We start from the raw sequence: 26,686 nt of genomic DNA, 5'->3' as shown, positions 1-26,686 counted from the left end.
TGGGAGGGGGGGGAAATGTATGTGCAGGCCATCCTTTTGCCTGTTTGGGGCTGTGAGAAGCTGGTTCAAGGTCAGCACATGTCCAGGCCTGGAGGGAAGCACGTTCCTCCACCTGGGCTGAACGGAAGCCCCTTTTTCTCTTCTCCTTCCTTCCCCTTAACTCCTGCACACACCCTCACCCAACTTTGGAGAACCAGAGGGTTTCCGGGGGCCAAACAGCCATTCCCCAGCGGTGGAGGACCAGTCCCCAGCTGGCCTATCCCCTGGCTCAATTGTCCTTAGTGTCACCAAGGTTGGGGCAGAAGAGGAGGGGGGGCTAAAGAGGTCAAGGTGGTGGTGATGGTCGACACAGAAAGATCCAGGTCAAAAGACGCCGAGAAATAGGGAGCCAGAGGGCCCAGCAGGCCAGGAGAATGCGAATCGACCAAGGGAAGAGGCACAAACGGGCAGGGGCCATAGGACGAGGAAGCGAGAGGCCGGCCCGGCGGCGGCCGCAGGGGGCAGCCGCGAGCAGCCTCAAGCCGGGCCCCCTCCGCCCCGCCCCGCCCCCCGGAGGCTCCTCCCCCGCGGCCGGTGCCCCTCCCTGCGCGCTCCGGCAAGCTTGACGGAGGCGGCTGGGGCTGGGCCAGGGGGGCGCGCTGAGGGCCAGAGCACCGGCAGCAGGTGGGCGCGGTGCGGGCTGGCGGCGGCGGGCCGGGGGCTGCCGGGCGGCGCACGGGCCGGACGTGGCCGGCCGTGCGGAGCGCCATGGACTTCAACATGAAGAAGCTGGCGTCGGACGCGGGCATCTTCTTCACCCGGGCCGTGCAGGTGAGGCCGTACACCCTGGGCCCCGCGCGGCCGGCGGGCACCCCTGCAGCAGAGCCCGGGGCCGCGGGAGAAGGCCCTCGCGGCCGCCGCTCCTTCCCCGCTGCGGAGTCGCCCTAGCCGCCCCCCCAGCCCCTCCTCCTTTTGCGGTGCCCAGTAGAGAGAAAGAGCCCGGGGCGGCCGGCCACACTGGCCGCACCCTCAGCGTGGCCCAGGCCTGGGGAGTGAGCCGGGCCTGCCTCGGCCCTGCTGCCGCGGGGGAGGTGTCAGCCTCCACCATTTCGACCCGCCGGCCGCGTAGTCCCGCTGTCCTGGCGCCTGCCCCGCCCCCGGTGGGGGGCTCCGCTGAGGAGGGCAGAGGGCCCCAGGCGGTTCCTGTCTCCTTGCCCTTGCCCAGCGGTGACTCTGACTCCCGGCAGGCGTTTGGAGGCCTGAGTTTCAGGCCTAAGGACTCGTGCACCCGCCCTGACCCCTTCTCTGAGCCTCAGTCTCCGCACCTGTGCAATGGACTGGTGGTACTGATTCCCTCAGGTCCCTTTTACACGCTTCGGTAGTCCGGAAGCCAGGAGGGCTGGGGTTATTTACTTTCTGCTCCGTGGGAGGCCTGTTTCTCTTATTTCCCCAGGCCCCGGGGGCTGGCTGGCTGCCCTCCTTGGGAAGCTGTACAGTGGGTGATGCTGGGATTAGAACAAGTCCTATCCATTTGGGGACAAGGGAAAAAACAGAAGCAGCTGAGTGTAATGGTGAAGACCGGGAGTCAGCTGTGGGTGTGGAGGCCCCTCTAGTGACTTTGAAGACAGGGGCGTCACCTCTCTGGGCCACAGTTTTTCAGTCTGAAAAATGGCCTTAGCAGTCCCTCCCTCCCAGCATGGATGTGAGTGTCCCAGGCATTCCCCGTGAACATGCTCACTAAAGGCAAGTCATTCTTGGTGTAACGTGGTTAGTATTGCAGCTGTGCAGCATGTGACGTTAGGCAAGTCTCGGAGCCTCCGTGTTCCCTTCTGTCAATCAGGGGTCGCACCAGTCTGCCTCCCAGGGTGGCTGCTGCCTTGGGGCTTGGCCCGTCACAGCGCTCTGGGAACAGATTCTGTTGTTTGTCCTTGCCCTGGTTGTTGGTTCTCTGGAGGAGCCCAGCCCCAGACAGTCTCTTAGAAGCCCACACGCCCATGTTTACTAGAAAGCAGTGTCCCGTTGAGGATTTGCGCCCCAGAGAGGGTTTGCTGCTCTGTGTTTGAAGCCCTGCCGTGGACCCCAGCCCTAGTGGGGATGCTAGCAGCCTGGAGTTCATTGGCCAGCCCCTGTCCATTCAGAAGGTAGGGAATTCTCCCCAGTGTCGGTATGGCAACCACTTTATCTCCCACATCTGGGAAGAACCTGATCTGCCAGTTTCCTGCTACTTTGGGGCCCTAGCACCTGACCTGGCCAGGCCTGCAGAGCCTGGGGTATGGGGAAGCTTGGTCCCTGTGGCCTCTTTTCTCCTGGGGGTGGGCAGGCCCACTGGTTCGCCCATACTGGAGTGGGAGCCAAGCGCCCAGGCCCCCGCCTCCAGAGTGGAGGAGGGAGCTGGGAGCTTTATAAATAGAGGCTTTCTCTGGCCCTGCACGCCCACCCCCTGCTGCTGCCATCTTGCAGGGAGCAGCCTCTGAAGCCGGGGCCCTTCCTCTTGGCAGGGATGGGGCGGGGTGGCAGCCAGAAGAGAGAAGGGCTTGAAATGTCACCTGGGCAGGAGAGCACACTCGGGACCCTCCTGAGGCCAGTCTGCCCTGGAGTAGGAGTCAGCCAGGAGGGATGGGGGTGGTTTATTATTAATGTGTGGGCAGCTCCTCTGCGTGGGTGCCACCTACCTACGCACGACATGCTGGGTAAGCGCTCAGCCCCTCCATGTGTTGAGGACACTTCTAGGAGCCTCACCTCATCCCCATCCGGTAGGGAACTGGACCTTGGCCCTGGGATAAGAATCCAGAGGCCGGATCCCTTTTGCATGGGAGATTCTAGGATGGCTTCTCAGTCCCCGAACTGTGCCTTGAAGGTCAGGAGGGGTTTGCCGAGTTGGTCCAGGTGATGGGAACAGCCCAGCTAAGGGCACCGAGACAGGAAAACCTACGGCATGTTTGGGTAAGATGCCAGTGGGGGTGGGAGTGGGCAGTGGAAATGCTAGTACTGATGCTGTTGGTAGTAATTGCAGTGTTACTAATCGCAGTGGCAGGAGTAATGATAATAAAAGCCAGGGAGGCTGTGGCCTCGTTCTCATCCGAGCCAGGCAGGCAGCGGTGAACGTGGGAAGGATGCCCAAGATGTTGGGAAAGCCCGGTGGGACTTTGAACCTGGGTGGGTGTGTCGTGTGAGGGACGAGTGGCCAGGTGGCACGGCGGGGAGTGCTGGTAAGAAGGGGAGATGCTGAGGTGCACACTGAGGGTGACACAATCGCCTGAATCATGCTGGCTGGTGCCAGCAGGGTAAGGATGTCCCTAGGTGGCTCCTGAGAGCCAAGGAGGGACCTGAGGGGGACCTTTTATTAACGATGATGATGACGCCAGCTAACGTTTATCAGGCCTATACTGTGTGCTGACCACGAAACTAAGCACCTTCCAAATATTCTGTGAGATAGGTCCTGTTATCCCCGTCCTCCGGGGGGAAACTGAGGACCAGAGAGGTGACTTTGCCTCTGACCCTCGATTTTCTCATCTGCAAAATGGGGTAATGCTAACCCCTGAAGGGTCTGGGTGAGGTGAGGCCTCTTCAGGGCCTGGCTCGGGGAGGCCCCAGCTTGGGGAATGTGACGAAGAAGAGGAGTCGGGAGACCGGGAGGAGGCCAGGAGCAGCTGGTTCCCAGGTGAGGAGCCGCAGGCTCTAACCCTGGCCCACCCAGCTCTGCAGAGGGAAACCCAAGCCCGCATGCATAATTGATGGCTGCCGAGCTGGAGCAGCCCGACAGGGCAGCCTGACCACCGGAGGTGCCTCCTCACCGCTGCCTAGTCATCTGGGAAGGGCCTCCAGACCCCCAGCCTATGTGACTCCAGCACAGCCTGCCTCTTACTCAGTCTCAGCGGCATCTTCTGTGAAATGGGAAACTTGGCCGGCCTGAGGGCAGTGTCTGTTGTTGTCAGGGCTGATCTACTCCTGCAGGTCTTCACCCCTTTGCTGTTTGCCTGTGACCTCCCCTTGGCTGGACGGGGCCTTTGAGATCAGAGAGGCCAGGACTTGGGCCGGTTTCTGGTTTTTCTTAGGTGGCCCCCATGGTTTCTGCCAGCTCTGAAGGGGGACCCTTGTGACATCCTGGTCCTTTCCTGGCCTTGGGGCGGGGCTGCCGAGCTTTCTGGGCCCTGGGTGTGCCCAGCAGTTGGCTCTGATGAGCTGGCGCTGTTCCCCATCTACCACTCCAGGCAACCGGAGGCCAGCCATGTGGCCATCCTCCCCCCGCTCCGCATTCCCCTTCCTTCCCAGCCATCTCTCTGTGCATCAGCTCTTAACAGCATCAGCTCTTACACTGAGCACTGCCTGCCGGCCAGATCCTAGCCTTCATGTCTTATCCACATCTTTTTTATTTCATTCTTACAACCTATGAGGGAGATGCTACTACTTATTATTACCATTTTCAGCTTAGGAAACTGATGCTCAGAGAGGCAAAGCCACTTGCCCAAGGTCACACAGCTCATCAGACTGAGACTTGAATCAAGTCCCTCTGATTCTGGAACCTGGGTTCCTCTGACTCCCTCCCTTGGTATCCCCTTCCCGTGGCTCCCAGCTGCCCCTGGAACATCCTGATAACCCCAGACCTTGCTCTGTGCCCCTTTTGTTCCCTGAGCACTTGTAACCAAGTGCTTTCCTTCAGAGTCAGGCTGGGGGGACCCTTAGTGGTAGGCTCCCAAGGGTTCCTTACACCCTAAGCTGTATGTCTGATTTTGATGTGCTTTTTTGGGGAGAGGGAGTCTGTATCTTTCATTGGATTTCCAAAAGGAACCATGATCCCCAAACTCTGGTCCAACCACCTCATTTCACAGAGGAACAAACTGAGGCCCAGGGCAAGGTTGCACCTTGGTCAAGGTCACAGAGCAGGTCCGGGGCAGAGCAAGTTTCTTGACCTTGGAGCCTGAGTTCCAGCCAGGTGGGAGGAGTAGATGGGCGGGGCAGGGGTGCTCCTTCCGTCCCCCTTTCTGAGCCCTCCGCCCTGGGTGCTCTCCCCACAGTTCACAGAGGAGAAATTCGGCCAGGCCGAGAAGACCGAGCTTGATGCCCAGTTTGAGAACCTTCTGGCCCGGGCAGACAGCACCAAGAACTGGACGGAGAAAATCCTGAGGCAGACAGAGGTGTTGCTGCAACCCAACCCCAGTGAGTGGACACGGGCTGGCCCCGGGCTCGGGGCGGGAAGCAGCGGGCAGGAGCCCCAGCTGCTGAGACCGTGCAGGTGGGCCTGGGCGGCAGGTGGGATTTGGGTTAGACTCTTGGGGCTTAAGGCTGCTGTTTTGGGGGGTCCCACTTAAAGAAAACAGCAGACTCAGTGTTGGGCTCCAGGATGCGCTCTCTGGGACAGTGGAAATGCTAAGTGTCGCACAGAGGAGTTGAAGAAATGCCTGGACACTAAAACACAGTTGGGAGAAGAGGCAGGAGAAACGGGAGCCAGGTCACTGGAGGGAAGGCAGCGAGGCTCAGGGATGAAAGAGGACTTGCCGAGAGTCACACGCAGCGTGGTGCAGGCAGACGCAGCTGCAGGAGAACCTGTGGGAAGAGAGGGGCTGGCTGGCCTGGGGTCGTGGGACTTGTCTGCCTGTCTGTCTGCGGTTAGCTGATGAGTGTGCTGAGAGCTTTCTGGGGCCAGGCCAGGGCATTGCCCACGTGTGTGTTATGCCCTGCAAGTCCATAGTGTAAGGAGGGAGAAGCTGTGGGGCAGGAAGGGGTGACACTTGCCTTCAGCTGTGTGACCTCGGGCAGGCATTTCACGTGTCTGAGCCGTGGCTTCTTCCTCTCTAGAGGGAGGGCTTCGCGGGGTCAAGTGCCAGTCTCACACAGTTGAGAATCAGCAAGAGAGTATTCTGGAAGTCCCCAGGCTGGACACCCCTGTGGGCAGGCCCTGGTCTGGATCTGTTTCTGTCACCACGGCTTTCATCCTTGGGCTCTTACCGAAGAGCCCTGTGGCTTTGGCTGCCGTCTCCCCGCAGGTGCCCGAGTGGAGGAGTTCCTGTATGAGAAGCTGGACAGGAAGGTGCCCTCGAGGGTCACCAACGGGGAACTGCTGGCTCAGTACATGGCAGAGGCGGCCAGTGAGCTGGGACCCACCACGCCGTACGGTGAGCCAGTCCTCACAGCCAGGGTCGGGGGTCACGGACTCTGGCACAAATCTTCTTCCCTCCCTTCTCTCCTTCCTTTCTCTGTTTTTTAATTTGCACACATGATACCTGGATTCATTCTGCTTGTAAACACCTCAATCAATGGAGATGAAAATAGAGTAAAATATAGAAGCCTCCCGGGATTTCCCTGGTGGTCCAGTGCTTAAGACTGCGCTCCCAGTGCTGTGGGCACAGGTTTGATCCCCGGTCGGGGAACTAAGATCCCGCATGCCGCACAGTGCAGCCAAAAAACGAACAAAAAAAATTGAAGCCTCCCTTACCCAGGTTTGGTTCGTGTGTATTTTCAATGGGATCATGTTATGTGTACTGTTCTGCAACCTGATTTTTAAACTTGGCATTGCACTACAGATAATCTGTTCACAGCACTTATAGGGTCACCTCAAGCTTTATTTTTTAAGTTTTATCTAGGTACAACTTATACACTATAAAGTACACCTGTTTTAAGTGTGTAATTTGATGATTTTTAGTGAGTTTACAGAATTGAACAAACATCCCCCAATCCAATTTGTGTTTTTGAAATTTTATTTAATTAATTTTTTAATTGAAGTATAGTTGATTTACAATATCGTGTTAGTTTCAAGTGTACAGCACAGTGATTCAGTTATACACACACACACACAACATATATATTCCTTTTCAAATACTTCACTTTTAGGTTATTACAAAATATTGAGTGTAGTTCCCAGTGCTATACAGTGGGTCTTGTTGGTTATCTATTTTATATACAGTAGTGTGTATATGTTAATCCCAACCTCCTAATTTATCCCTCCTCCCACCCCCCCTTTCCCCTTTGGTAACCATAAGTTTGTTTTCTGTGTCTCTGAGTCTGTTTCTGTCTTGTAAATTAGTTCATTTGTATCATTTTTTAAGATTCCACATATATGTGGTATCATATGATATTTGTGTTTCTCTGTCTGGCTTAACTTCACTTAGTATGATAATCTCTAGTTGTGTCCATGTTGCTGTAAATGGCATTATTTCATTCTTTTTTATGGCCGAGTAATACTCCATTGTATTTATATACCAGATCTTCTTTATCCATTCACCTGTTGATCGACATTTAGGTTGCCTCAATGTCTTGGCTATTGTGAATAGTGCTGCAATGAACATTGGGGTGCATATAGCTTTTCCAATTATGGTTTCCTCTGGATATATACCCAGGAGTGGGATTGCAGGATCATATGGTAGCTCTGTTTTTACTTTTTAAAGGAACCTCCATACTGTTCTCCATTGTGGCTGCACCAGTTTACATTCCCACCAACCGTGTAGGAGGGTTCCCTTTTCTGCACACCCTCTCCAGCATTTATTATATGTAGACTTTTTGATGATAGTCATTCTGACTGGTGTGAGGAGATACCTCACTGTAGTTTTGATTTGCATTTCTGTAAAAATTAGCGATGTTGAGCATCTTTTCATGTACCTTTTGGCCACCTATATGTCTTCTTTGGAGAAGTGTCTATTTAGATCTTCTGCCCATTTTTTGATTGGGTTGCTTGTTTTTCTGATATTGAGCTGTATGAGCTGTTTGTATATTTTGGAGATTAATCCCTTGTCAGTTGCATCGTTTGCAAATATTTTCTCCCATCTTGTAGGTTGTCTTTTCGTTTTGTTTCCTTTGGTTTGGTTTCCTTTGCTAAGCAAAAGCTTTTAAGTTTAATTCCCATTTGTTTATTTTTGTTCTTGTTTCCATTACTCTAAGAGACGGATCCAAAAAGATACTGCTGCAATTTATGTCAAAGAGTGTCCTGCCTATGTTTTCCTCTAGGAGTTTTTGTTTGTTTGTTTTTTATATATATTTTTGGCTGCATTGGGTCTTCGTTGTTGTGCGCAGGCTTTCTCCAGTTGTGGTGAGCGGGGGCCACTCTTCCTTCCGGTGCACAGGCTTATCATTGCAGTGGCTTCTCTTCTTGTGGAGCATGGGCTCTAGGTGCGCAGGCTTCAGTAGTTGTGGCACACAGGCTCAGTAGTTGTAGCTTGTGGGCTCTAGAGCACAGGCTCAGTAGCTGTGGCACGTGGGCTTAGTTGCTCCGCGGCATGTGGGATCATCCCAGACCAGGGCTTGAACCCGTGTCTCCTGCATTGGCAGGCAGATTCTTAACCACTGTGCCACCAGGGAAGTCCCCCTCTAGGAGTTTTATAGTATCTGGTCTTACATTTAGTTCTTTAATCCATTTTGAGTTTATTTTTGTGCATGGTGTTAGAGAATTTCTAATTTCATTCTTTTAATTTAGCTGTCCAGTTTGCTCAGCACCACTTATTGAAGAGATTGTCTTTTCTCCATTGTATATTCTTGCCTCCATTGTCGTAGAGTAATTGACTGTAGGTGCATGGGTTTATTTCTAGGCTTTCTGTCCTGTTCCATTGGTCTATATTTCTGTTTTTGTGCCAGTACCATACTGTTTTGATTACTGTAGCTTTGTAGTATAGTCTGAAGTCAGGGAACTTGATTCCTCCAGCTCCATTTTTCTTTCTCAAGATTGCTTTGGCTATTCAGGGTCTTTTGTGTTTCCATACAAATTTTAAAATTTTTTGTTCTAGTTCTGTGAAAAATGCCATTGGTAATTTGATAAGGATTGCACTGAATCTGTAGATTGCCTTGGATAGTATAGTCATTTTGAGAATACTGATTCTTCCAATCCAAGAACACAGTATATCTTTCCATCTGTTTGTGTCATCTTTGGGTGTTTTTTTTTTTGGCTGTGCCGCGTGGCTTGTGGGATCTTAGTTCCTAACCACTGGACCACCAGGGAATTCCCTCATCTTCCATTTCTTTCATCAGCATCTTATAATTTTCAGAGTATAGTTCTTTTGCTTCCTTAGATAGCTTTTTTTAAAAAAAATAAATTTATTTATTTATCTTTTTTTTTTTTGGCTGCATTGGGTCTTTGCTGTTGTGCACAGGCTTCCTCTAGTTGTGGCTGCTCTTCATTGTGATGGCTTCTCTTGTTGCGGAGCACGGGCTCCAGGCACGCGGGCATTAGTTGTGGCACGTGGGCTCAGTAGTTGTGGCTCGTGGGCTCCAGAGCGCAGGCTCAGCAGTTATGATGCACAGGCTTAGTTGTTCCGCGGCATGTGGGATCTTCCCAGACCAGAGCTTGAACCCATGTCCCCTGCATTAGCAGGCGGATTCCTAACCACTGCGCCACCAGGAAATGTCTCCTTAGGTAGTTTTATTCCTAGGTATTTTTATTCTTTTTAATTTCTGTCTCTGGTCTTTCATTGTTAGTGTATAGAAATGCAACAGATTTCTGTTTATTAATTTTGTATCCTGCAACTTTATCGAATTCACTGATTAGCTCTAGTAGTTTTCTGGTGGCATCTTTAGGATTTTCTATGTACAGTATCATGTCATCTGCAAACAGTGAGAGTTTTACTTCTTCTTTTCCAATTTGGATTCTTTTATTTCTTTTTCTTCTCTGATTGCTGTGGCTAGGACTTCCAAAACTATGTTAAATAAAAGTGGCATGAGTGGACATCTTTTGTCTTGTTCCTGACCTTAAAGAAAATGCTTTTAGTTTGTTACCATTGAGTATGATGTTAGCTGTGGGTTTGTCATATATGGCCTTTATTATGTTGAGGTAGGTTCCCTCTATGCCCACTTTCTGGAGTGTTTTTATCATAAATGGATGTTGAATTTTATCAAAAGCTTTTTTTGCATCTATTGAGATGATCATATGGTTTTTATTCTTCAATTTGTTAATGTGGTATATCACACCGATTGTTTTACGGACATTGAAAAATCCTTACAGGGACTTCCCTGGTGGTCCAGTGGGTAGGACTCGACGCTCCCAATGCAGGGTGCCCAGGTTCAATCCCTGGTCAAGGAACTAGATCCTGCATGCATGCCGCAACTAAGAGTCCGCACGCTGCAACTAAGAAGTCCGCACACCACAACTAAGGAGCCCACACATTGCAACTGAGAGCCCACGTGCTGCAACTAAGACCTGGTGCAGCCAATATAAATAAATAAATATTGAAAAAAAAGGAAGAAAAATCCCACTTGGTAATGGTGTATGATCCTTTTAATGTATTATTGGATTCAATTTGCTAGTATTTTGTTGAGGATTTTTGTGTCTATGTTCTTCAGTGATATTGGCCTGTAATTTTCTTTTTGTGTGGTATCTTTGTCGGTATTTGGTATCAGGGTGATGGTGGTCTCATAGAATGAGTTTGTTTCCTGCCTCTGCAATTTTTGGAATAGTTTCAGAAGGATAGGTGTTAACTCTTCTTTAAACATTTGATAGAATTTTCCTGTGAAGCCATCTGGTCCATCTGGACTTTTGTTTGTTGGAAGTTTTTAAATCAGAAATTGTATTTCAGTACTTGTAATTGGTCTGTTCATATTTCCTCTTTCTTCCTGGTTCAGTCTTGGGAGATGGTACCTTTTTAAGAATTTGTACATTTCTTCTAGGTTGTCCATTTTAGTAGCATATAGTTGCTTGAAGTAGTTTCTTACAGTCCTTTGTACTTCTGTGGTGTTGGTTGCAGCTTCTTCCTTTTCATTTCTAATATTACTGATTTGGGTCCTCTCCCTTTTTTTCTTGATGAGCCTGGCTAAAGATTTATCAATTTTGTTTATCTTTTCAAAGAACCAGCTTTTAGTTTCATCTATCTTTTCTGTTGTTTTCTTAGTCTCTAATTTATTTATTTATGCTCTGTTCTTTATGATTTCTTTCCTACTAACTTTAGGTTTGTTTGTTCTTCATTTTCTAGTTGCTTTAGGTGTAAGGTTTGGTTGTTTATTTGAGATTTTTCTTGCTTCCTGAGGTAAGCTTGTATCACTATAAACTTGCCTCTTAGAACTGCTTTTGCTGTGTCCCATAGGTTTTGGCATAGTGTTTTCATTTCCCTCTAAGTATTTTTTAATTTCATCTTTGATTTCTTTTTTTATTAATTAATTAATTTATTTATTTATTTGTCTGCGCTAGGTCCTAGTTGCGGCATGCGGGATCTTTTGGTTGCAACATGCGGGCTCCTTTATTTGCGGCATGCGGGATCTAGTTCCCTGACCAGGTATCGAACCTGGGCCCCCTGCATTGGGAGTGCAGAGTCTTAATCACTGGACCACCAGGGAAGTCCCTCATCTTTGATTTCTTTGGTGAGCCATTGGTTGTTTAGTAGCACATTGTTTACCCTCCACGTGCTTGTGTTTTTTGCAGTTTTTTTCTTGGACTTGATTGCTAATCTCATAGCATTGTGGTCAAAAAAGATACTTGATATGATTTCAGTTTTCTTAAATTTACCAAAACTTGCTTTGTGGTCCAGCATGTGATCTATCCTGGAGAATATTCCATGTACACTTGAAAAGAATGTGTATTCTGCTGCTTTTGGATGGAAAGCTCTACAAATAACAATTAAGTCCATCTGGTCTAATGTGTCATCTAAGGCCTGTGTTTCCTTATTGATTTTCTGTCTGGATGAACTGTTCATTGATGTAAGTGGGGTGTTTAAGTAGACCCATATTATTGTTTACTGTCGATTTCTCTTTTTACATCTGTTAACATTTGCTTTATATATCGAGGTGCTCCTGTGTTGGATGCATATATATTTATAATTGCTATACCTTCTTTTTGGATTGATCCCTTGATCATTATGTAGTGTCCTTCTTTGTCTCTTGTAGCAGTCTTTATTTTAAAGTCTGTTTTGTCTGGGACTTCCCTGGCTATCCAGTGGTTAAGACTCTGTGCTTCCAATGCAGGGGGCGCAGGTTCGATCCCTGGTCAGGGAACTAAGATCGCACATGCTGCACGGCACAACCAAAAAAAATGAAATGGGTCTCTTGTAGACAACATATATATGGGTCTTGTGTCTTGTTTTTGTATCCATTCAGCCAATTTGTGTCTTTTGGTTGGAGCATTTAATCTGTTTACGTTTAAGGTAATCATCGATGTGTATGTTCTTATTGCCATTTTTTTATACATTTATTTATTTTAATTAATTAATTAATTTATTGGCTGTGTTGGGTCTTTATTGCTGTGTGTGGGCTTTCTCTAGTTGTGGCGAGAGGCGGCTACTCTTTGTTGCGGTGCACAGGCTTCTTGTTGCAGTGGCTTCTCTTGTGGAGCACGGGCTCTAGGCATCGGTCTTCAGTCGTTGTGGCTCTCAGTCTCGGTAGTTGTGGCTGGCAGGCTCTAGAGCACAGGCTCAGTAATTGTGGTGCCCGGGCTTAGTTGCTCCGTGGCATGTGGGATCTTCCCGGACCAGGGCTCAAACTTGTGTCCCCTGCATTGGCAGGCGGATTCTTAACCACTGTGCCACCAGGGAAGTCCCTTATTGCCATTTTGTTAATTGTTTTGGATTTGTTTTTGTAGGTCTTTTTTCTTCCTTTCCTCTTTTCTTTCCTCCTTTCTTGTGATTTGATGACTTTATTTTTTAAGGGTTTAGGATAGATGGATTAAACATTTTTTAAAATATTTATTTATTTATTTGGTTGCGTCGGGTCTTAGTTGCGGCACGAAGAATCTTTCAGTGTGGCACGTGGGCTCTTCGTTGCAGCATGTGGGCTTCTCTCTAGTTGTGGCACGTGGGCTCTGTAGTTGTGGTGCGTGGGCTCCAGAGTGCGTGGGCTGTGTAGTTTGCAGCACGCAGGCTCTCCCATTGAGGTGCGTGAGCTCAGTAGCTGCGGCGTGCGGGCTTAGTTGCCCCATGGCACGTGGGATCTTAGTTCCCCGACCAGGGATTGAACCTGTGTCCCCTGCATTGGAAGGTGGATTCTTTACCACTGGCCCACTGGGGAAGTCGCTGATGACTATCTTTAGTGTTGTGTTTGGAATTCTTTTTCTTTTTCATGTGTGTATCTGTTATAAATTTCTCATTTGCGGTTACCATGAGGTTTTGATATAGCAGTCTGTATAACTACACGATTGTTTTAAGTTGCTGATCTCTTAATTTCAAATGCATTTCAGATGTCCTGCACTTGTGCTCTCCTTCTCTCACAGTTACTGGTCTTGATATCCCGTTTGTGTGTGGATGATTTCCTACCTTTACTGTATGTTCACCTGTACTGGTGAGCTTTCCCATTTCATAATTTTCTTGTTTCTAGTTGTGGCCTTTTCTTTTTCGCTTAGGGAAGTTCCTTTAGCATTTATTGTAAAGCTGGCTTGGTGCTGTTGAATTATTTTAGCTTTTGCTTGTCCGTAAAGCTTTTGATTTCTTCATCAAATCTGAACGAGAGCCTTACTGGGTAGAGTATTCCTTTTTTTTTTTTTTTTTTGTGGTACGCGGGCCTCTCACTATTGTGGCCTTTCCCGTTGAGGAGCACAGGCTCCGGACGCGCAGGCTCAGCGGCCACGGCTCACGGGCCCAGCCGCTCTGCGGCACGTGGGATCTTCCCAGACCGGGGCACGAACCCGTGTCCCCTGAATCTGCAGGCGGACTCTCAACCACTGCGCCACCAGGGAAGCCCTGGGTAGAGTATTCTTGTTTGTAGGTTTTTCCTTTTCATCACTTTAAATATATGGTGCCACTCCTTTCTGGCCTGCAGAGTTTCTGCTGAAAAATCAGCTGATAGTCTTACAGGGATTCCCTTGTATGTTATTTGTTGCTTTTCCCTTGTTGCTTTTAATATTTCTCTTTGTCTTTATTTTTGTCAGTTTGACTACTGTGTGTCTTGGTGTATTTCTCCTTGGGTTTATCCTGTATGAGACTTTCTGTGCTTCCCGGACTTGGGTGACTCCCCCAATCCAATTTAAAGAACATTTCCATCACCTGCAAAAAAGTAACTTGTGTCTACTTGTAGTCAGTCCCACTCCCACCCCCAGACAACTAATGTGGCTTTGTTATTTTTCGTTGTTGTTTTTGTCGTTTTTTTTATAAATTTTTTTATTTATTTGGCTATATGCGGGATCTTTCATTGCGGCACACAAGCTTCTCTCTACTTGCGTGGCATGCAGGCTCCAGAGCACGTGGGCTCAGTAGTTGCGGCATGTGAGCTCTCTAGTTGTGGCACATGGGCTCTAGAGTGTGTGGGCTCAGTGGTGCAGCACACGGGCTTAGTTGCCCCACGGCACGTGGGATCTTAGTTCCCCGACCAGGGACCGAACCCAAGTCCCCTGCATTGGAAGGTGGATTCTTAACCACTGGACCACCAGGGAAATCCCAATGTGGTTTTGCCTCTATAAATTTGCCTTTTCTGAATATTTCATATAAATGGAATCAAGCGATATGTTGTTTTTTGCACGTGGCTTCTTTGTCTTTGAGGTTCATCCATGTTATAATGTGTTTTAGGATTTTATCCCTTCTTACTGTTGAAGAGTGTTCCACTGTATGGGCTGATCTCATTTTCTTTGTCCACTTACCATTTGAGAGACATTTGGGTTGTTTTGCTTTGAACAGTTGCATATGAACTTTTGTGAGGATGTATGTCTTCACTTCTACTGGGTATATACCTAGGAGTGGAATTGCTGAGTCATATGGTAAATTTATGTTTAACATTTTTTTTAAAATTTAATTTTATTTTTGGCTGTGCTGTGCAGCTTTCAGGATCTTAGTTCCGCAACCGGGGATTGAACCCTGGCCCTCGGCAGTGAAAGTGCAGAGTCCTAACCACTGGACCACCAACCTTTTAAGAAATTGCCAGACTGTTTTCCAAAGTGGCTGTGTGATTTTACATCCCACCAGCAGGGTGGTGGTTAATTTCCTGATATTTATGGATTTTCCAAGTTTCCTTCTGTTGTTGATTTCTAATTTAATGTCGCTGTGGTCAGAAAACATACTTTGCATAATTTTAATCCTTTTAAATGTGTTAAGACTTGTTTATGGTCTATAGTGTGTGGTATCTACTGGAGGATGTTTCATGTTCACTTAGATGTTGTACTTTATGTTGTAGGGTAGTGTTGTCAGGCCATCTTGGTTGATAGTGTTGTTTATCTTCTATATCCTTGTTGATTTTGTCTTATTGCCCCATCCTTTATTGAGAGTATTAAAGTCTCCAATTATTTCTGTTGAAGTATTTCTGTCTTTATTCTGTCAGTGTTTGCCTCATGTATTTTGGAGCTGTGTTGTTAGGTCTGTATGTTTATAATTATATATCTCCCTGATGAATTGGCCCTTCTATCATTGTAAAATACTACTCTTTGTCTCTAGTTAACATTTTTTGGTCTTAAAGTCTGCTTATCTGATAGTAGTATGGCCACTCCTGTTCTCTTATGATCACTCCTATTCTCATATTGTTATATGCAAACGGGGGCATGTATCTTTTTCTGTCCTTCTATTTTCACCATACTTATGTCTTTAAATCTAAGGTATGTCTCTTGTAGAGAGCATATATTTGAATCTTTTTAAAAAAAATCCAATCTGACAGTCTTTACCTTTTGATTGGAGTGTTTAATCCATTTACATTTAATGTAATTGTTGATGTGGTCGGATTGCCATTTCGTTATTGTCTCCCTGTATCTCAGGTGTTTTTTGTTTGATCCTCTGTTACTGCCTTCTTTTGAGTTAAACAGATATTTTCTAGTGTAATATTCTAATTTCTTTGTTGCTTTTTTTTTTTACTTTAAAAATCTTTCTTAATGGGTTTTTATAAAATATATTTATTTATATTTATTTTGGCTGTGCCAGGTCTTAGTTGCAGCATTCAGGATCTTCATTGCAGCATGTAGGATCTTTAGTTGCAGTATGTGGGTTTCTTAGTTGCGACATGCATGCAGGATCTAGATCCCTGACCAAGGATCAAACCCATATCCCCTGCATTGGGAGTGTGGAGTCTTACCCACTGGACCACCAGGGAAGTCCATCTTAGTGGTTTTACAATTTAAATTACAATATGCATTTTAACTTAACACAATCTACTTTGGAGTAATACTAACTGAATTCCAGTAAAATATCGACACTTTGCTCCAGTATAACTCCCTTCTCGCCCTCTTCCTTTGTGCTATTGTTGTCATACACATTATATCTCAACAACACAGTTTTATAATTATTGTTTTATGTAGTTGTCTTTGAAATCAATTAAGAAAAGAGAAAAAAGTTTATATTGTCTTTTATATGTGCTTATGTAATTACCTTTACTGCTGCTCTGTATTTCCTATGTAGATTCAGGTTACCATCTAGTGTCATTTCACTTTAACCTGAAGTATTTCTTCTATGGTAGGTCTGCCAGCAATGAATTCTTTTAGCCTTTGTTTATCTGGGAATGTCTTTATTTTGTGTTCACTTTTGGAAGACAGTTTTGCTGTATATAAAATTCTTGGATGAGAGTTTTTTCCTTTCATCACTTTGAAAATATCCTCTCACTATCTGGCCTCCCTTGTTTCTGATAAGAAGCCAGTTCAAATCTGCTGTTGAACCCTTCTAGTGATTTTTTCTTATCAGTTGTTATACTTTTCAACTCTAGAATTTTCATTTCTTTTTTATAGTTTTAATCTCTTTATTGACATTCCTTATTTGAGAAGTCATTGTGATCATACTTTCCTTAAATCTTTAAACATTGCTTCTATTAGGCTTTTTATTTTTTAATTAAAGTATAGTTGATTTATAATATGTGTTTCTGGTGTACAGCATAGTGATTTAGTATTTTTGCAGATTATATTCCATTATAGGTTATTACAAGATAATGGCTATAATTCCCTGTGCTATACAGTGTATCCTTTTTTTAAAAAAATTATTTTTGGCTGTGTTGGGTCTTCATTGCTGTGCACGGGCTTCCTCTAGTTGCAGCGAGTGGGGGCTGCTCTTCGTTGTGGTGTGTGGGCTTCTCATTGCAGTGGCTTCTCTTTGTTGCGGAGCACTGGCTCTAGGTGCATGGGCTTCAGTAGTTGTGGCATGCAGGCTCAGTAGTTGTGGCTCGCAGGCTCTAGAGCACAGGCTCAGTAGTTGTAGCGCATGGGCTTAGTTGTTCTGTGGCATATGGGATCTTCCCAGACCAGGGTTCGAACCTGTGTCCTCTGCCTTGGCAGGTGGATTCTTTATTTTTTAATAAATTTATTCATTTATTTATTTTTGGCTATGTTGGGTCTTCATTGCTGCACGTGGGCTTTCCCTAGTTGTGGAGAGAGGGGCTACTCTTTGTTGCAATGCACCGGCTTCTTATCGAGGTTGCTTCTCTTGTTGCAGAGCACGGGTTCTAGGAACACGGGCTTCAGTAGTTGTGGCATGTGGGCTCAGTAGTTGTGGCTCGTGGGCTCTAGAGCGCAGGCTCAGTAGTTGTGGCACATGAGCCTAGTTGCTCCACAGCATGTGGGATCTTTCCAGACCAGGGATTGAACCTGTGTCCCCTGAATTGTCAGGAGGATTCTTAAGCACTGCGCCACCAGGGAAGTCCCTATATCCTTGTTGTTTATCTATTCCATATATAGTAGTTTAATCCCATAACCCTAATTTGTCCCTCCCCACCGTCAGGGTTTTGTTTTGTTTTTGTTTTTTTACTTATTTGTAATAGCTGCTTAGAAGTCTTGGTCTGCTAGGTCTAATATCTGGGCCTCCTTGGAGATAGTGTCTGTTGATTGCTTTTCTTTCCCTGTGCACTGTCCGTACTTTCCTATTTCTTTGCATGTCTTATAATTTTTGTTGAGTTATTACTGCTGTTTGTTTGTTTCTTTAGAGACTTGCCTGAGCTAACTGTTTAGAGTCTGTGTTCTCTGCAGTATGCAGCTACTGATGTCTACTTGTTTTTCTTTTTAAATTATCCTTTTTGTTTTTAAGCCTAGCTTCCTAGGGGTTTCTTCCAGGTCAGCATATGTTAGTGGTCAGCCAATGATTAATCAGAGGTTGTGCTTAAACATCTTGCAGCATTAAGGCTTTACTGATGAATCTGAGTGGGCTGGGGAACACACTCAAAGTTCAAGCAATTTACATGTCTGCCCAGCTTTCAGTTTGTGAATGTGCAAAGCATCCCACTAGCCAGGAATGAGTTGATGGCTGGGGTACTCTCCCATCTCTCCCAAGTGTGCTATACACATGCATAGCCTTCCAGACCACCAGAGATATCTGGATTTCATCAAGGCCCACTATGACTATCTCATTTCCCAGACCTCCTGTTAAATTTCCGGCAGCTCTGTTGCTTGTTCCAACCAGTATTCCAGCTTCATGTTAGCTGTGATGTTCCTGATTATTTGCCATTGAGATCACTATTGTTTGTGGTCCTGTCCCATGGGTTTTTCTGTGTTCCAGCCCAAATCAAGTCAGCCCCCTCAGGGCTTGCCCCACCCTGCTAGAGCTACAGCACCACAGAGCTTGAGAAGATGGGAGTACCCCCAGGCCAAAAAGCCACAGGCTCCATTGTTTTTACCAAGGTCCAAAAGTTCTGGAATAAATGCTTCTCAATTTGTTATTTGCCTTAGGTTAACTTCCAGAGTCCAGAAATCGTTGTTTTTGAGAACTGTGTCCAGTTGTGGTTTTTTTAAAAGGATATTCTTTTTTTAAAATTTTATTTTATTTTGGGCTGCACTGCACAGCATACAGGATCTAGTTCCCCGACCAGGGACTGAACCTGGGCCCCCTGCAGTTGAAGCGTGGAGTCTTAACCATTGGCTCACCAAGGAAGTCCCTGTGTGTAGTTTTATTATTGCTTTTTGGGGAGAGGGTTTGCTGAGCTCCTTACCCTGTCATTCTGGAAGTCCCCCCTGCCCCACACACACATCTTTTTAATGGCTGTGTAGCATTCTGCTCTCCGGGCGTCCCACTGTTCATTTGTCGATAGGTATATGGATATGTATTTTCCACATCTTCCCAGGCCAGCCATTCTGCTCTTGCCTCTCAGAACATCTCTCTCTGAGCTCTCCCCTACTTCCTGGGGGTCAGAGCGGCCTGAGCCCGACCCTCTTCCTCACCCCTCCACTTTGTTTCTCAGGAAAGACACTGATCAAGGTGGCAGAAGCAGAAAAGCGCCTGGGAGCCGCAGAGAGGGATTTTATCCACACGGCCTCCATCGGCTTCCTTACACCCCTGCGCACCTTCCTGGAAGGGGACTGGAAGACGATTTCGGTGAGGGGCCTGGGGCCACTTGCTTCCTGGTGATGGTGGCAGCCCTCCTCATAGCTGCTGAGCCCATGCTGGGACCCAGCACTCCTGGGACCTCCCCAGACATGGCTCTTGTGGACTGAGTGGCCTGGAGTGGATGACTCCCCCCGTCCAGGCCTCAGTTTCCCCGTCTTGACCAGATGGTCCTGGGGGCTGGTCCTGCCAGGGCCAGGGGTCTCCTAGGGCTGCCCAGGTCTCACTGTTCCCTGTTCCCACCCCCTCAGAAGGAGAGGCGGCTCCTCCATAACCGGCGTCTGGACCTGGATGCCTGCAAAGCACGGCTGAAGAAGGCCAAGGCCGCAGAAGCCAAAGCCACGGTAGGTGTCGTGCCGGCCTCCTGCCCCCCCCCCCCCACCGGTCCTGGTTGGAGCCAAGGAGGGGGTGAAGGGACCTGGTGTTTGGTATGACTTCTCTCCCCTGTCCCTGCCTGGAGAGGCCTGGCTGGGGGCTGCTGCTCTGGGCTGACCACTTCAGGTCACACCTCTCTGCCCCACCTGCAACGGACCCCTGGCGGCCCAGAGCCCTGGGACCCAGGGCAGACGTTGATGGGGTGGGCGGACCAGCAGTGCCCCGACCTGGGCTCAGGGCGGCCCTCAGCCTCCCCAGACCGACAGCCAGTTGGCTTCTTGCATGCCCCTGCCCTGCCCTCCCTGGGTGCTCGGCTCTGTTCCTGGCTCTGCCCGGGCATGGCTCCCCCTACTAACTCCCCCACCTGCTGCTCCAGCGCTGGTCACAGGGTGCCCTGTGCTCAGGCTCCCCTGTGGTGGTGCGGAGCGCCCCGGAGCTGGACCACCCGCCTGCCCAGGGGCGTGTCTGAGGGGCCCTCTGGGAGCCCCACGGCACTGGGTAGGGCCTGGGCTGTCTTCGCTCCCCCTTCACTCTCGGCTCACGGAGGCCTGTTCAGCCAGGCCGATGGGACACAGTGTGGGACACTTTGACCAGAGCTAGGCTAGGGTTGGGAGAGCTGGGCCTGAGGGTGGCCAGGCTGCTTGGGGTGCAGGGCCCGAAAGGCCACCTCACGCCCTGGGGAGGGAATCCCCAGGTCGGGTCCAGGGCACGCCGTGGAAACATCCGGCCTGGGCTCCCCGCTCCCCTGAGAGTTCCAGCCTCCAGCCCTTCTCACGTTCCCCTCCCTCAGTGTGGCCACCTGGGGCCGCGGAGCCTGGGCAGTGCATCTGGCGAGAACCGTGGGCAAGGTCCCGGCTCATCCAATTATGTGGGGTCCAAACTGGAGGCAGGGGCTCAGCCACTGGAGTCTTGTTGGCTTGGGCAGGATGACCTATGTCTGTCTAAGTCACCTGGACAGGACAGTCTCCCCGCCACTCAGGGGTGGACCACCTCTCTGGAGTAACTTGGCCAGGACAAGCTCTTCCTACATCAGCCAGGCAGGGGAGCCCTTCCTTAGTTACTGGGACGGCACGACCTCCCCTCCAGTTGGTTGGCCCAGAGTCTTTGGCTTGGGCAGGACACCCCGTCCCGAGCTGGGCCCTGGCAGCCCAGATACAGCATCCCAGAGGACTCCAGCCCAGCAGTGCACCCCGTCCTTCCCACCCCTCTCAACACACACACACACACACACACACACACACACGTGTCAGGACTCCTTTCAGAGGGCAGGGTTGTGTGACCCCAGGGGCCTGCTCCCGCCTGCGCTGTGGACTCACTAACTCTTGTTTTTGTTCCTTTCTGTTCTGCTTTGGGTAACTTGGCTCAGTGTGAGGGAGATGTGAGTATACCTATCCCACGTGCTGTGCTGCTTCTGGTTTGCCCATCTCGGCCTTGGTCGGCCGGGGACGTCCTCGGGGCGTTTTGCAAGCAGCTGGTCTCCCCACTGGAGGCTCTACCATGTGTAGCCTCTGCTTCGGGGGGACGCCAGGCATTGGAGCCTGTGAGTCAGCTTTTTGCAAATGTTGAAAGCCTGTCACTGTGTCCATCCATGCATCCGTCTGTCCATCCTCGTTGTGGGGAGAGGGGCCTGGTCCTTGCTGCAGGAGCGAGAGACGTGGTGTGCGGAGGTTCTGGACAGAGAGAGCTGGGTGGGGCGGGCTTTGTTGGGAGGACGGTGGGTCTAGTTGGGGCATCTGAGTGAGGCCGGGGCCTGGGGACGAGGGTCCGTGGCCGCCGGGCCAGGGGCTGGACCCGTCTGTGGCTTGCCCCAGGTAAGGGCCCTGATGGCAGGCATGTCCACCCACTTAACCTTGGTCTGGACTCGCCTCGGCCCGCCTCCTCCGCAGGTGGTTGGCTTGGGGAGAAACGGGGGGCTCCGTGTTGTATTTGTCTGTACCCTCCTGTCCGTGGGGTCGGGGGCTCCTGGCATCTCCCATGGGAGGGTCTAGGGCAGCCTTCCGGCCCGGCCCCGGCCCCGCATGACCCCCTCCCCCCATGAACTCTGTTCCCCGCCAGACGGTGCCTGACTTTCAGGAGACTAGACCTCGTAATTACATTCTCTCGGCCAGCGCCTCCGCGGTAAGCGCCCCTGCCCCGCCCCGCTCCCCCTCCCCTCCCACACTCGGGCCTGGGCCTGATGTGCAGCGAACTGGAGCCAGAGGGGCAGGCTGGGGCCGCGCCCCTGGTCAGGCAAGTCCTGTCCACCCGCCTCTGCCCTGTGCCCTGTGCCGTGTTGCCGGCCTTGCTTCTCCCTGCCCAGCGCTGAAGGTGAGCCTGGCCCACTGCGCGGCACAGCCCGGTGCACTTGGGGCGGCAGCGGCCCCACCTCCAGGGCACCTGAGAGTCTGCCCAGCCCCGACCCCCCAAAGCAGGCACCGCCCCCTCCCACACTCACCGTCCCGGAGCGACCGGCCGTGCGGCCCGGCCCGGAGGAGAGGGAGGAGGTCTGGGCCTGGCCTGCCACGGGGTCATGGGAGACAGGGACGGCGCTGTCCATCCAGCTGCCTCCATAGCACATCTGCTAGGTGTCGTGGAAGTGCTTGAGACTGAACAGGGAGGGTGGGAGGGCACAGCTGGGTGGGGGAAGGAGCCGCCTGGGCCCGAGGCCCAGAGGTTGGAGAACAGAGCGTGTCCCGAGCTGGCCTGAAGCTGAGCGTGAGGGCGGGGCGGGGGCGGGGACTCTGGAGGTCGGATGGGCGGGGCTGGATCAGGAGGACGTTGAATGTCTTGGTGTCTTTTCTTCCTACAGCTCTGTTGAGATTTGTGGTATTTACTGTTTAGTTTGGGAAATAGGCAGATCACACCTATCCCATCATGCCTGTCGAAACCACCACTGTGTCTTTCTCTGCCTCTCTCTCTCTCTCTGTCCTTTCCACCACCCCCACCCCACCCCCCGACGGGTGACAACCTTCTGCAAAGACCCTCTGGCTCTTCTCCATCTGTCATAAGCATGTTGCTGTGTGCAGTCATTTGTCCTCGGGGGCGTGAACCACAGTGTAGTCCACCGGGCCCCTGTGGCTGGGTCTCCGACGTGTGTCCACGTGGAGGTTGCTTCCCGTGTTGTGATTTGCTAAACGGCACTGAGGTGGGACACATCTGTCCAAGGGCTGGCCTTGTTTTGCTTTCCGCATTTCAGGTCACATCATAGGGTAGCAGCGGGCAGGAGAAATGGGTCTCCTAAGCCGTGGGGGGGGGAGGGGGGTCTTTCTTCTTTAGACTCTGGATGACACTTCCCGCCCCCCTTCCTGGGCCGAGTGGAAAGAGGAGTATCCAGGAGGGTGGAGACGGCCCTGTTTTTTCCTTGTGCCTTTGAACCCCAGTGTGACTCGGGCACGAGGCTGCCTTTCTCTGCCGAAGGACAGAAAGGTTCAGTGACTGGTCCAGGGTCACACAGTCCTGCCTCCCAGCCCACCAGCCTTAGCCAAGTGTCAGGGTGGGGTGCGGGACACTCAATCTCCCTTGAGACCCCAGTCAGAGCCTGGGGACTGGCACTGTAGGAGAAACCCAAGTAGGACTCCCCAGCTGGCTGTCCCCCCTCCCCGCATGTGGCATGTGGGACTAGACGGACTATGATGTCGGAGCCCCCCCTTTCACACCAGGCCTCACCCCAGCCTCAGCCCCTCGTTGGGCTGTGGGGAGGGAGTTGGGGAGAGGTTGGGGTCTCAGGGAGCTGGGGCAGGGCCTGGGCTCTGGGGTTCAGCCGTCTTCCCCTCCCCTGCTGACCGGTGCCCCCCTCCCTCCCCCGCTGACCTGTCCTCTTGTGGTCTCCGCAGCTCTGGAATGATGAGGTGGACAAGGTAAGTCGGGGCTCAGGGAAGAGGCTGCAGGGGGTGGGCAACGGGAGTCCAGGCTCACCTGCTGCCGTCAGGGGCAGGTCTGTTTCTAGTTCTGGGCTCTGCCCTCACTCTCTGGGGCCACGGTAGGGGTTGTCACTCTGCCCTGTTGCACACAGTGGGCCCTCCAGAGGCAACTGTTGGTTGGATTTGTCCCTGATGCGTGATGGCGTCAGATGGGCAAATGAATATGAAAGGCCAAGGCAGGGCGCCCGAGGCTCTGTCTGCTTGTCCAGGAACTGGCCTCAGGAGGGGGTGGGGTCCAAGCAGGGCTCCTCCAGTGGTCAGGGCTTCAGGCCTGAAGTCAGGGGTGGGAAGTGCACTCCTGCCACCGATGTCTGCATCCCCGGGGGGAAGTGACAGCTGCCACAGAAGGGAAGAGGAGGCCGCTCCTGGGCGGCTTCAGGGGCGTGGGAGAAGGCGGTGGGAGGGAAACTGGGGGGCTGGTCTTGTTCTCGCGCTCATGCCCCACCCTTCCCAGGCTGAGCAGGAGCTCCGAGTGGCCCAGAGCGAGTTTGACCGGCAGGCAGAAGTGACCCGGCTCCTGCTGGAGGGAATCAGTAGCACGCACGTGAGTCCTGCCCCCGTTTCCTCCTTCTGTCGTCCACCGTCTTCTTGCCGCCCCTTGTGTCCCCATGAAACTAGTCCATATTGAGGCAGCGAGTGAACCTGGATCTCGAAGGCAGGTGGGGAAGGGTGTGCTTGAGCCCGCAGTCTGTAAGGATGGGATTCAGCCTCGGCAGAGCAGGTCCCAAAGGGTGGGTACCTCCCTCCAACCCCAGGGAGCAAGTGGCCTGGGCAGAAGACATCAGAATGCCGGGCCAGGGTCTGCAGAGGGGGATGTTTTGGCCCCTCGCATCCCCCCCGTCAGCCATGGGCGTCTTCCCCGCAGGTGAACCACCTTCGCTGCCTCCATGAGTTCGTTGAGTCTCAGACCACTTACTATGCCCAGTGCTACCGCCACATGCTGGACCTACAGAAACAGCTGGGCAGGTGCCCACCGGGGTCCCCTGGCTCCCAGCCCCGACCGCCCCAAGCTCGGAAAGCCCCGTGACACCCAGGGCGGGGTGGAGGGCTGCCAACTGTGGTGGGACATCACACTGCTCTCTGGGCCCGGGCACCCTCTCACAATGACAGCGAGGTGGCTGGCCTTGGGGACCTCTGGCGCGGTTTCTTGAGACTGTGTGGGGTGGGGGGTGGCGGGGATGGTGGGAGCATCTCACATTCCCCGTTTCCCTCTTCCTTTCATGCCGCCAGCTCCCAGGGAGCCATGTAAGTAGCAGGGTCTCCTCGCCTCCGCGGCCGTGGACCTAGCTGGTGTTTGGCGGGGCACACGGGACTCCCGGGGGGGTGTGGCTCCCGGCTGCTGAGGTGTGCCCCCGCTCTCCTCTCCAGATTTCCAGGCACCTTCGTGGGCACCACAGAGCCCGCTTCCCCGCCCCTCAGCAGCACCTCGCCCACCACCGCCGCGGCCACTATGCCTGGGGGGCCCTCTGTGGCCAGCCTGGCTCCTCCGGGGGAGGCCGCTCTCCGCCTGGAGGAGGTGGCGCCTCCCGCCAGCGGGACCCGGAAGGCCCGGGTCCTCTATGACTACGAGGCGGCCGACAGCAGCGAGCTGGCCCTGCTGGCTGACGAGGTAGGCCTGGGGGCCACGAGGACAGGGGGAGGGCCGGCTCACGGGCGCCGGGAAACTGGAGCTGGGGGCATGGGGCCCGCAGACCCTGCACCGCGGGCTTCCAGCCTCCGAGTGGCCCTGCGGGTAGAGCTGGGGCCGGTCGGGTAGGCAGAGACGGCTCCAGCTCTGAGGAAGCAGCCTCTCTGATCTGTCTCTGTAGAGCAGCTGAGGAGGTGAGCAGCTCAGGAGGTGTCGTTTCCTATGTATCAGGGGAGACCACAAGTCTGTTCCCCCTTAGGGCTGGGGCCAGTTCTGCCTGGCTGGGGCGTGACCCTCCTTCTCCGCCCTCCCCAGCTCATCACTGTCTACAGCCTGCCTGGCATGGACCCTGACTGGCTCATTGGCGAGAGAGGCAACAAGAAGGGCAAGGTCCCTGTCACCTACTTGGAACTGCTTAGCTAAGCAGGCCCCCTCCCAGGCCCCTGCCCATTCTGGCCTGGGCAGGAGAGGATGGGTGCAGCCCTGCCACTTGTCTTGTCTGTTGGTGACCCAGCTGCTCAGGGTGGGGAAAGTAACCCCATCCCATCCCGCCTCTGGTCCTCCAGCTGTGAGGGGCCCCAGAAGCTGAATGATCCCGGCCCCTCCCCCAGCCCTGCTTCTGGAGATTCCCCCCCAACACCCCTGCCTGCATCTCTGAGCGTCCCAGCCCTCCCGGCTCCTGCTAAGGAGGGAGGGCCTGGCTGCAGCAGCTGCACTCAGCGCCTAGGCCCGTGGGGGTCAGTGCAGAAGGCCTGAGGAAGCCCTGGGGCGCACCCTGGGGGAGGGAGCTCCTGCCTTTTAGTTGCCAAAAGCAGCAAAGGGGGAAAGGCAGGCAGGTGTGTGGAGGCCTGAGGACCGGATTCGTCCCCTCTGGATGAGCTGGAGCAGAGGGGAGCCTGGGCCACGGAGCGGCATCTCCCCGGTGCTACCCTTCCCCTCATACAGCTCAAGCCAAGTATGGTGGCTGCAGCCTGCACCTCTCCACACTCACTTTTTAACTGATCTTTTTACTCTGCCTGTCTGCTTGCTCTCTAGCCAGTGACAAATAATAAACCATCCTTCGTGTGCATGTTGCCTGGGCTCCGGTCGGGTCGCGGGCCTCACAGGTGGGAAAGGGGAGACCACATCTGCACCACCCCTCCCAGAAGCACTAGGGCAGAGGGAGGGAGAGCTCTTAGGGCAAAGCCAGTACCTCCCTTCCTCCCACACTGCCTGTGCTGCTCAGGAGGGAGTGCTGTTCTCCTACTGCAGCTGCATAATTACGTTTTTTTTGGGGGGGGGGGGGTTTGTTTGGGCCACGCCGTGCAGCTTGCAGGATCTTAGTTCCCCAGCCAGGGGTTGAACCCAGGCCCCCTGCAGTGGAAGCGCAGGGTCCTAACCACTGGACCACCAGGGAAGTCCCAGGAAGCTGCATAATAGATGTTTTATTCCTAAGAAAGACTTGCCTAAAATCGGGTAGAGGGGACTGTAAAATTTGCACCATAGTTTAAGCTCGAGTAATTGCCGGCTGACAGTGCTTCCCAGGGGCCCGGCACTGAGCCAAGCACGTTCACGTGTATTCTCGTGTCGTCCTCGCAGATGAGGGAAGAAGAGATCAGAAAGTCACCTCCGCAACGTTCCATAACTGGCAAGTGGCCACGCAGGGACTCTAGCCCAGGTCAGTCTGGTTCCAGAAACTTCAAGTGGTAGCTCTGGGCTAC

At 51.7% G+C, this 26,686-nt stretch overlaps 1 protein-coding gene across 7 annotated transcripts; it reads left to right on the top strand.

The window, feature by feature from the left end:
• Positions 1-530: 530 nt before the first annotated feature.
• Positions 531-25,537, top strand: SH3GLB2 (SH3 domain containing GRB2 like, endophilin B2). Of its 7 annotated transcripts, XM_079927425.1 has the most exons (12): positions 531-810; positions 4,995-5,136; positions 5,964-6,092; positions 18,943-19,076; positions 19,337-19,429; positions 21,516-21,578; positions 23,273-23,296; positions 23,814-23,903; positions 24,225-24,325; positions 24,590-24,604; positions 24,728-24,968; positions 25,302-25,537. In XM_079927425.1, the coding sequence occupies exons 1-12, from the start codon at positions 748-750 to the stop codon at positions 25,407-25,409; spliced, it is 1,203 nt and encodes a 400-aa protein (XP_079783551.1). In that variant the 5' UTR covers positions 531-747; the 3' UTR covers positions 25,410-25,537. The 7 variants fall into 7 exon arrangements, with proteins under 7 accessions (XP_079783551.1, XP_079783554.1, XP_079783553.1 ...); XM_079927428.1 differs by lacking the exon at positions 21,516-21,578; XM_079927427.1 differs by lacking the exon at positions 23,273-23,296.
• The last annotated feature ends 1,149 nt before the right edge of the window (positions 25,538-26,686 follow it).

This window comes from Stenella coeruleoalba, assembly GCF_951394435.1.
Source record: "Stenella coeruleoalba genome assembly, chromosome: 7".
NCBI lineage: Eukaryota > Metazoa > Chordata > Mammalia > Artiodactyla > Delphinidae > Stenella > Stenella coeruleoalba.
Note: the sequence above shows the minus strand (reverse complement) of the source record. Positions and strands in the feature narration are given on the sequence as shown.